This window comes from Marmota marmota, unplaced genomic scaffold (genome assembly GCF_001458135.2).
Source record: "Marmota marmota marmota unplaced genomic scaffold, marMar, whole genome shotgun sequence".
NCBI classification, from domain to species: Eukaryota; Metazoa; Chordata; class Mammalia; order Rodentia; family Sciuridae; genus Marmota; species Marmota marmota.
Genome location: NW_025999960.1, coordinates 14,420,074 through 14,430,774, shown reverse-complemented (window position 1 = coordinate 14,430,774; position 10,701 = coordinate 14,420,074). Strand labels below are relative to the sequence as shown.

The 10,701-nt window shown below is 41.5% G+C and overlaps 1 protein-coding gene across 2 annotated transcripts; it reads left to right on the top strand.

Annotated features, from left to right (window-relative positions):
• Positions 1-1,881: 1,881 nt before the first annotated feature.
• On the top strand, positions 1,882-10,345 carry Znf641 (zinc finger protein 641). Of its 2 annotated transcripts, XR_007347393.1 has the most exons (7): positions 1,882-4,279; positions 4,808-4,899; positions 6,022-6,151; positions 6,785-6,898; positions 7,732-8,509; positions 9,901-9,987; positions 10,251-10,345. XR_007347393.1 is itself a non-coding variant. In XM_015493281.2 (5 exons), exons 1-5 carry the CDS (start codon positions 4,096-4,098, stop codon positions 8,484-8,486), a joined length of 1,275 nt encoding a protein of 424 aa, XP_015348767.1. In that variant the 5' UTR covers positions 1,885-4,095; the 3' UTR covers positions 8,487-9,399. The 2 variants fall into 2 exon arrangements, 1 of the variants encoding a protein (XP_015348767.1); XM_015493281.2 differs by lacking the exons at positions 9,901-9,987; positions 10,251-10,345 and having other exon boundaries at positions 1,885-4,279; positions 7,732-9,399.
• The last annotated feature ends 356 nt before the right edge of the window (positions 10,346-10,701 follow it).

The following is a 10,701-nucleotide window of genomic DNA, read 5'->3' as shown; positions in this document are numbered from 1 at the left end:
TATACGCTCTGTTTTAACATCTATTATATTTTATTGCAAAATATTTGGTGGCATGTGCTTCCACAGACTGAGTCCTTTCTTTGATTTGCATCATTTTCTTACATCATCTGGCATTATGGCATAAAATAAATATGTATTAAAGGAATGATTGTCATACATGACCTTAGTGAGTTACTTATTTTAAATAGGATGTAAAATTTTACAGTGTTAAGATGCTATTTCCAAAATCCCAAAATAAAACTCTGGGGCTTTTTGAAGCAAAGACAAAGGACTTATTCCCCGGGGTCAAGAGTACAGAGACCAAGCAGTTCTTTAACCCCCCACTACAATCCAGGATAGGAACAAGCTTACAAGGACTAAAACCACAAAGAAGGGTGGCAGGAGAGGCGATTATAATCAAAAGATACATTTCATAAGGTGGAAAAGTTACAAAAAAAGAATCATGTGGTCATACTCTCAGAAATTACATTATCAGAAAACCAACTTTGCATTAGTCCCACAGAGCTAGGATATTGTGGTCAGGGTACAAGTAGTTGGGGGTGGAGGTTTTAGCCTTCTATAAGAGTGGGCTCATGGGGAAGGGGGACAATTTCACACAGGATGAGGTGTCTAAACAAAATGGGATAAGTCTGGGCTAATTTTCAAATCAGCCCATAACAACAAAACTATTGTGATAATGAAATAATAACCAATGAAATAACGAACGTGAATGTGACTTACTGGTTGCAAACAGATTCTAACAGTAATGTATTTATTCTCTTTTTCAGGCCTTTCTCATCTTTTCCTATCAAGCCATCTTAATAGTTCAAGTTAACACTATCTAAGAGATTTAATACAAGTCACATTTGTCATTTAGAAACGTTTAGTGGCCACATTATAATGACATAATTAAAAGTGCTGCCTGGATCTTCTTTTTCTGAAAAAATAAATTTAAAAAGAAACTTTCAGTTGTCACATTTAAAAAAGTTAAAAGTAGGTGAAATATCACTTGTGAGCTCTTTTTTTCTTGTTTTAAAATGAAGTCGTCTTTGGTGTGCATGTTAACCTTACAGTACATCTCCATCCAGACGAGCCACATTTCAGGAGCTCAGATGCCACATGTGGCTAGGGGGACAATGCAGCCACAGGCCTGCTTTAGAGCGCACCATCTTGGTGAAGTCCACCTGAAGGAACTACCCACCCCTCACTGAGAACTAATGACTCTCCCAGTGCCCTCTCCAGCCTTCACCCCTCACTGTCTTGACACCTAGAGGCTGTAGGTTTCTTGCCAAATTCTAGACGGGGCTTGAGAAATGGCTCTCACAGCGCGGGGTCCAGCCTCTAACGGGAGGTTATAAATTCAAGGTAATCAATGAAGCCAGGTGCCGAGAACCCCGTGGGAAGCTCAGTGGCCAGGACAGAAGATGGTCAGTGGCGGAACCGCGCGGGCCGGCGGCCACCCTGGCACGGGTCCCGCGCCCCGCAGGCCAGACACCGNCGGGGGCCGGGGGGCACGGTCACCCATGGGGGCGGGGAGGAGGAACGATGCGGCCTCCCGGTCGCTGTCTTTCCCGAGGGACACCGCTGACATTCTGTGCCCGCCCCTCGCCCGGTCTCGCAGTTCCCATCGTCGCTGTCAGGCCCCTGCAGGCTCCTGTCGCTGTCACTCGCATACCGGTTACCCCAAGGCACCCTTTCTCTTCACTTGCTCAAGCCCCTGCTCAGAGGAAACCTGTTTTCTGACCTCACTTTCCCCCGCTCCAATTCTGCCTTGCTCGGATTCTCTGAAATCTGACCCTCTCCGGGGGCAGTGTGACAAGAAGGAGGAAAGAAGCAACCTTACTCCCGAACAGGCTCCCATCCCGCCCATGCCCCACCCGTTGCAGGGGCCAAGATTTTCTTGACAGCCACAGCGCAACTCGTCCCTGTGCCCTTGGGCCACTCTTTTTGATAACATGGCCCTTTTTCTGTACAACAGCAGTGGGTGCAAAAACTTCTTTCTACAGATACCTTGTCATCCAGCTATATCAGGAAAAGGGAAAAGTAAAGCCCCAGAACCCAGACTCCAATAGGCATGGGATTATCTGGAACCAGGAGAAACCAAGTTAAGGCTGCCCCTTCACAGCCCAGGTGCTGGTTCTGCCATGAACATCTTAGGAAATGTAAGCTGGGGACAGGTACCCACCCCTTCCTTTGCTGAGATTTTTGCCAGCTCTTCCATAGGTTTTCTGTCAGTGATATCAAGAGACTCATAACTGGTCCAGTGTACTCTGCAGAAAGAAGCTTCTCATCAAGAGACTTTTCTTCTGGAGGAGAGGAGGAAAGGATTTGAGACAGGTGTCCAGATATTTAGCTAGAAGCAGAACCCTAGGAGGAGGATTTGCTGAAGGAGCACAAGAACAGGAAGGCTTAGAGTGAAGAGGGAAAACTGGTACTTTGATGAAAGCAAAGAGAAGACAGGGACAGGAATTCATACAAGAAAGCTAAAATGGAAGTTTCTCTTTATTGGGAATTTTCCTTATGGGAAGTTTCTGAAAAGGAAACCTCCTAAACTGGGAATCTATCCAGGATTCTGTTCCCATGTGGCCCTGAGCCATCTTTGGACCTCTGAGATGAAAGGGGAATCTGTTCTTCCTTTGCATTGGGTTTAAGGTTCCCACCTACCTCTTTCGTTAAAGCCAAATAGGCAAAAAAAGAAAAAAGAAAAATGACTTGACATCTGTTGATAACCTATCCTGGCCTTCTGGTTCTTGCAAATGTTATTGAATGGATGTGCATGAGCCAGAATATCTACCAAGGTTCTGATCTGTTCTTGGAAGTCTTTCTCTGGCTCTTACTACTTCGATATTGAATAAGTATCACAAAAATATGTTACCAAGCAGAAAGGAAGCACAAGAACAGAAAGGCTTAAAGTGAAGTCTTCTAATAGACTATTTCCCAAATGGAGCCTGTCCTGTTCTTAAGATGACTAAGGAATGTAAGAGTACACAACCTGGTCTTGTGCACAAGATTGTTAATTAAGAAAAAAATCTAACCTAAATCTTCTTTTGTAATCAAAACCCACTTCTTCTGTTCGATTCAGAGAGGATAGAAAACACCTCTCTTTTTATGCATTAGTAGCTCCATTCATCAGCCTTCTCCAAAAAAGAGAAAACTAGGTTCTACCTTTTCCAATGACTGTTTCCTATCCCTTTCTGTACTTTAGTTTGTTCCATTGAATACATACTGGCTTCTTCATACCCTTTTTTTAAAATTGAATTTATTTTTCTAATGAGATATGACTGGTACCTTCCAAACAAACAGGTTTGTCCCTGTGTCTCAAATCACAGGGCTATTAATTCACCCTAAGGTCATTGTAGAAGCACTGCTTCCTCTTTTTCTATGCCTCAACAAACTTACTGTTCTTTTTTTACTTTTTCTGATTAAACTTCAGCTTCTTATTGACCAACAATTTCTCTTATCTAGTAGGGTAGTTTTGGAATCTTAAACCTGCTTTCCAAGTTATTAGTCTTTCTACCTTATTAACTACATGAGAGTAACATATCATGTGTCTTAGTAAGGTACTGTTTGGTTAAGCCTCAAAAATGATGTGTGAACTCACAATGCACATACACCACTTGGTTGGGACTTCTATGTGAAGTAATCATGTCATTCTGAAATAATTGATTAGAATGTGACTTATGGCAGAAAATTTTATGTGTGATTGCGTTCATCTTTGTTGAGAACAGATCTATGTACATTCCTTCCTGCATGTTTCCAAATTGCCTACTCTCCTATACTTTCAGTTGTTGAAATAAAATGAATAACTTATGAATTTCTGGGATTGTTCTTTTTAAATATATTCTTCTTTCAGGCTTCAGAGATATTTTGGTTATTCCATGAGGCCCCCAAATAACAGTTAGTGACTTTGCTATTCAGTACCTGCCAGTTTCTTAGTTCCTCCAAGATGCTTGGCTCAGACTCAGTTGATTGGAATACATCAAGTTTTGACGTTCATCTTCCATTAAGCTCCTTTTATCCAGTCTCATCATTAATCCCTGGAGCTGTTCCCCATAACTTCCTTAGGCATAGCTAATATTGATCTGTTCCAGGTCACAATTTGGGCTTGGAGCAAAAATGCTTTCAGAACAGACAGCAGCCCTGGGGACAGGATGGGAGTCAATGAATGTACAGCTGGATGGAACAGAGCCCCAGATGGAAAGGGGAAGCCAGGAAGAGGGGCCATGGAGAACAGCACCAGGGCCACTGGAGCACCTATGCTGTGATCTTGAAGAGGAGCCACAGTCATTTCAGGAGAAGGGTGAGAGCCCACAGCATGTGTGGGAAACCCAATGTGTAGTCTCCTAATCTCTGTTCAAAGAGTAGAGTTTAAAATCCCCAAATTATCATGGACTAAACAGCATACCCAGTACCAGCACCAGTCCTTTCTTCCTTGCCCTGCTTTCAGGACTCATGAATTCTTCAACCATGTGATTAGGCTTTTCCTGTCGCTTGCACAATTATTCCTTCCACATGCAAGTATGTAATTGGTGGTATTGGATGTGGGAGATGAAGAGAGTGCAACACTGATTTCCATTAGAGAACACACCCAGTAATATAATACTTCACTAAATGAAAATTTCATTCAAATAATACAAATTCAAAAGCTACCTAATGCCCTTACAGAACATTTTGAGTGAAGGGTTCTTCGTCTACGTTTATGCATTTTAATTTTATCAATGGTCATAGATATTAGAGAAGATAAGACCATTATGCTCCTCTAAAATGAAGTACTTATTGGAAAATGATGGATAATTCATCTCTAATGGTTCCTCTCTCCCCTTACCAGCTCAATCTACTCCCTGGGTTCCTGCAATTCCTCAAGAGGGGAGCACTGGAGATTGGGAAATGGCAGCTGCCCTTCTTGCAGCTGGATCACAGGTGGGATATATAAAGTTGGCCTCTCTCAAGGTCTCATCAAACAGTTTTATAGTTTTAATATTATCCCATTGATTTTTTTAGTTCAGATGAATACTAATGGTATGTTTATATTATAACTGAACAGAGTCTATCCTTTTCCAAGGGGCACATTATACCCTTGGAAAATTAAATGGAGGCACAACAAGGAGAGGTGATTTCTTAAAGATAGGGTTTTTAAATGGATGGGTATGTTATTATCCACAGGGGAATTTTTAAGAATAGTTAATTAGCTTTCTTCAATTAATAAATACGGAAATATTAGGAAGAGAAGACCTAAGTAAAGCTTGGAAGAATATAGACAGGATTGGGTAGATAATGAAGCACTTAGGGAAAAGAAGAAAAGAAATATGTAAAGAGGGTCAAAGCTAGAGAAGAAAATAGGTATAGATTCAGAAAGCAATAGAGGAGCCAAGGAAAGATAATAGTAGTAGTATTAATGACACTCCCAGAGTGCTTATCATGTGTGCTCTTCTCTGGGTGCTTTGTGTGATCTCATTTGATTCTGAGAATAAATCAATCATCCCATTTTAAATAAGAAATTAAGGTATTTGTATAAGGTCATACTGCTAGTATAAGTAACAAAACTAAGAGTCATTTGGCTCCATATTCTGGGCTTAACTATCATACTGTACTGCCTGAAATGGTAAAGGTATAGCATGATGAGAAACAAGAAAGAATGTTTAATTTTTATCATTTTGTGTTGCCATAAAAGGGGGGGGGGTATTACGGAGGAAGGAGAAGATGGTACAGAATTTCTGTAATAAAAAGAGTAAAGCAAGTGATAAAAGATTGAGTAGACATTAAAATAGAGGGAGTGAGGAGTTTGTGATACCTCAACTTCTCATGATCCTATTTGGGAAACTTCTCTGGTGACATTACCCTCACTCACTCCTTGACCATTAACCTTTATTCCTCTCCTCACTTCCCCTTTACCAAAACCATATATCCTACCCAGGGATCTCTAGGCAATTCTTTTCCTAGATATTCTCTTGCTCTCTCTTCTCTACTACCTCAGCCTTTTATACTGAGATTACATTTTTCTTAAGGGACAGCTACTGACCGAGATGCTATATTTTGTTTCAGGGCCTGGTAACCATCAAGGATGTGTCACTGTGCTTCTCTCAGGAAGAGTGGCGGAGCCTGGACCCCTCTCAAACAGACTTTTATGGAGAATATGTCATGCAAGAAAACTGTGGAATAGTGGTCTCTCTGAGTAAGCATGATCTTCCCTACCTACTAAAAGAGCATACCCTGAGAAGAAAAAGCCATCTGCTTCAGGACTCTTTCTAGGCTTCTGCCAAAGAAAGAACCTCAGGGCTAACCCCAAGAGAATGGAAGTGAGGGATCACTTTAAAAAAAAAACCTAATAATGCTGAATTGTGCAGTAAAGAACTTGAGGTTCTTCTTGGTTGGGATTGGGTGGTTCTTACAAAGCAGAGAGAGAGAGAGACATCTGGAACTGGGTCCTCAGAATCTTGGGAACCATCTAGGGGAAGACAGTTTCCAAGGACATGACTGGGAATTGGGTGGGGTGGGGACAGTTTGCAGTAGGACTAAAGTAAAGTTCTGAAGTTATAGTAGGACTAAAGTAAAGTTGTGATCAGAAAGGGAACTTGGGCTGGAAGGATTTGAGTAGAAAATAACAGACTAAATTGGAAAAGAAAATGTGATTTCCTAGGATAAAGAAGAGGGACTTAACAGAAATGGTAGGGGTCAAGAGAGAGGCTTGAATCTGGCCTGCTTTTTCCTAGAGTTCCAAGAAATCATCTAGGAAACAGGTTTTTTTCACAAATATAGGATAACTGTTGAACTAACTTACATCTCTATTTTTCTTTCCCATGGGCAGGATTTCCAATTCCTAAACTTGACATGCTTTCTCAACTAGAAGGAGGAGAAGAACAATGGGTCCCTGACCCCCAGGACTTAGAGGAGAGGGATATCCTGAGGGTCACATATACAGGTGAGGACCTAGAATAGATTTTCAGCCGCTGCCTTCACCGTTCTTGGGGTGTCATTATTGTATATTACTCTCATTTAAAGGTTTGGAGATCTTTTTCTTCAAAAGCAAATCAGTGTAACAGAAAAGTTTATAAGACAGTCCAGCATCAAACTTTGAGGATTTGAATTCTGGACCATGTCCATGGAACCTTGGAAAAATAGTTGACTTCTTCTTGGTTTCTTCGTATCTAAATTATTTTGAGTATTAAATATGTTAACATATTAGAACAATATAACAAGGCCAAGAAAGTAATAAGCACACAGTAAATGTTTGTTACTGTTACTATTGATGTTGTTGTTGTTGAATTCTCCTAACCATTTCAGGAATGTCTTCCATGTCTCTCTAGTATTGCTGACACTGATGATTGCAACACTTTCCTTCATTCTCTCCATCCATATTTAGGTTAGAAGATGTTGATTAGTAGTAATAAATAGTAGTTGATAAATAATGCTGATAAGTAATAACAATAGCATATACCACTTTCTAAGTGCTTACTATGTGCAGATATTATGCTATTATATAATAACCTTGGGAGAGAGGTGTTTTACTCCTGTTTTGCAGAAGAGGAAATTAAGGCTTTAAGAATTTAAATGGATAGCTGAGATTAAAACTTGGCTGATCTACTCCTTAAGCCTAGGCTTTTAGAACCTCTACACCTATCACCCTATCTTATATATTAGAATATGTCCTCTCAACCCTCCTGGAGTGAGGTTTGGCATCATACATCATGCTTAGGTCCTAGGGTACTATCTTGTGACTCCCTTTTTGGGGTTGTTCTTTTTCCTTCTCCACAGGAGATGGAAGTGAACATGAGGGGGATACCCCTGAACTAGAAGCAGAACCTCCCAGAATGTTATCTAGTGTGTCTGAAGATACTGTTCTCTGGAATCCAGAGCAGGATGAGAACTGGGATTCAATGTCCAGGAGCTCCAGAGGAATGCTCCTAGGACCACCTTTTCTTCAGGAAGATAGCTTCTCAAACCTTCTATGTGGCACAGAGATGGATTCTCTCTTAAGACCCCATACATGCCCCCAATGTGGGAAACAGTTTGTGTGGGGCTCCCACCTTGCCAGGCACCAGCAAACACACACTGGAGAGAGGCCCTATAGCTGCCTCAAGTGTGAGAAAAGCTTTGGACGAAGACACCACCTAATCAGGCACCAGAAAACCCACCTACATGACAAGCCCAGCAGGTGTTCTGAGTGTGGCAAGAATTTCCGATGCAATTCCCATCTGGCCAGCCACCAGAGAGTGCATGCAGATGGCAAGTCCTGCAAGGGCCAAGAGGTTGGAGAGAGTCCTGGGGCTAGGAAACGGCAGCGTGCCCCACCAGTGCCAAAATGCCATGTGTGCACTGAATGTGGGAAGAGCTTTGGCCGAAGGCACCACCTAGTGAGACACTGGCTGACCCATACTGGGGAGAAGCCCTTCCAGTGCCATCGGTGTGAGAAGAGCTTTGGCCGCAAACATCACCTGGACAGGCATCTGCTGACCCATCAGGGGCAAAGTCCCCAAAGTAGCTGGGACCGAGGGACATCTGTCTTTTGAAATCTGTCTCTGCTGCAGTTATGGTCAGGTCTATCAGCTGGTGCTACCAGTAGTCACTGCCAGGGCTGCCTCTATCCTGCACCCCAATGGCCAGAATCATGAGCCCTGGCCCTATCCCTAGAGAATGATGCTCCAGCATTGGCCAGAGTATTTCTCACCAGTTCTGTGAGAACACATGAAAACAGGGTTCTTTGGGCAAAATTTTGGGAAACAATGCATACAATGTGGGCTGATATTCAACCTAAGCCCATTCTCAAAGGTACAGTGGTACCAGCAGTTATGGCTGAGGTCCATTCTCATTGGTTGGAGTCTGTACCATACCATTGTTAAATATTTTTGAGTATCACCCTTGTGTATTGATTATATTCTTTCTCTACATATACACATATATTTATGAATATATGTAGAGAGAGACTATTTTTGCATATTAAAGGGTCTGAAAGCTTCTGCAGTAAACTGTTAATGCAGTGTTTCTGTTAATGCAGTGTTTCCTAAACTTACTTGACCTCAATATCCTCTTTATTTCATATCCCACAGAATTGGTGACTCCATGAAATGTACTCTGGTAAACAATGAATTTGAAAGTAATGAGGAAACAGAAATGAGATTGTGATCAGGCACCCAGAGTCCCCCTTTTTATCCCTGTGAATGCCAGGGGGCCAGATGTTGTTCCTGTGTGGGTCTGTCACCCTTACCTTAGTCATCCATATACACATCTACACCTCTCAATGCCACCTGCTGAAAAAACAAAGGACTTTTCCACCTCCTATTCCTATTTCCTTCATCTTGCACAAACATATTCCAGCTGAGAGATCACGCTATAATGCTAAAAGATGGATGTTACCTCCCCAAGTAATCCAGGCCCACACAGAAGAAAAAACTATCCCCTCAAATAGATCCCCTCTCCCATTGACTGTGTCTTTATGTGTGTCTATGTGTACATGTGTGCAGGATCCTTGAAGAGAGCATGCTAAGTGCAAATTGTACAAGCTAGGTTTTCTAGGGGTTGTGTTCTGGGGATGAGGGTAGTGGGGATTGTATGGGGATTTTTGTTTTGTTTTGTTTCAAGATAGAAAGTAATCTGTGTGATAAAGGGAGCCCTAGTGGAAAGGGTTCAATGATGGATTAAGTTGTGTACAAAGTTTTCCCCAGTATCACTGAGATCAAGACATTTGTGGGTTTGTATGTCTAGGTCTGAATCTCTGAGTTGCAAATTGTTTTTACCCAGGAGAAGACAGAAAGAAGTCTTCAGAGCAGAGAGCTGTTTCTTGTTGATTTCAGGCAAGGCACATTTAGAAGATTTGTGCTGAGTGGGGTTTTTGTCTTGTCTTTTATGAGTGCTGGAAAATTAGGACAGGAATCACAGTGTTTGCAAGTTGTTGTTATTAATCTTGACTTTGATTTCCTCATCAAGGGGGAAGAGTTACCTTGAGGATCTCATTCTCCCAGAAACAGAACTTTATGGGAAAAGGCTGTGGCTTAACTTTTCAGCTGATGCAGGGTAATGAGCTTTCTGGCTGGTTTTTCTTCCAATTCTGGAAAAGTGTCCATACTGTGAATCTTAGAATTCTAAGGTATCCACACTAGGATTTTTATAAATATTCTAACATCTGTTAGTTGATAAGTTGGTCATTGTTTCTCATTATTAATGATTGTGTTAATGCCAATCTTATAATTTAAATTTTATCTTGTTAGAGCAGTTTGAGTTAGGAAGGAAAAAAAGCAAAGAGGGTGAAATTGTGACATTTTTTCTTTAATTCTTAGATTCTGGATTCTCCCTAAGACAATTATTTCTTAACCACAGTTGATGGAATTAACCAGAGACACAAGAGGAAGTGAGCTGCAAGAATCTAATTTAGTGATTGCTCCATCTTGCTTAGGAAAAACTGGATGAATCACAGCTCCTCAGAGTCCTGGGCTCAAGTGGAATTGAAAATAGGGTCATTTTGCTGACTGGGCTTCTTAAGACTACAAACAAGAGTAGCTCAGCCCCATCTCTCTTTTGCTACTGAGAGCACCCTTCCATCTTTGCCTGGAATGCACTTCTCTTGCTTCTGTTCTTATGAATAAAGTAAAATGGCCAACCAGCCCTTTGTAAGCAGGCCTTACCCTAGGTCCTCAGGGACAGAAGCATTTTAGAATCAATATTAGGAGATGCCCAAGGAAATAAGAAAATATTAGGTTCCAGTGTTAAAACTGGACTATACCATTTCTT

What these genes read in the sequence shown, in the direction of transcription:
- Znf641 (XM_015493281.2), top strand. Translation starts at nt 4,096, where the DNA reads ATGCTTTCAGAACAGACAGCAGCCCTGGGGACAGGATGGGAGTCAATG. An exon ending in TTCTTGCAGCTGGATCACAG is followed by an intron (nt 4,900 to 6,021) that starts GTGGGATATATA and finishes ATTTTGTTTCAG; the next exon opens with GGCCTGGTAACCATCAAGGA. An exon ending in TGGAATAGTGGTCTCTCTGA is followed by an intron (nt 6,152 to 6,784) that starts GTAAGCATGATC and finishes TCCCATGGGCAG; the next exon opens with GATTTCCAATTCCTAAACTT.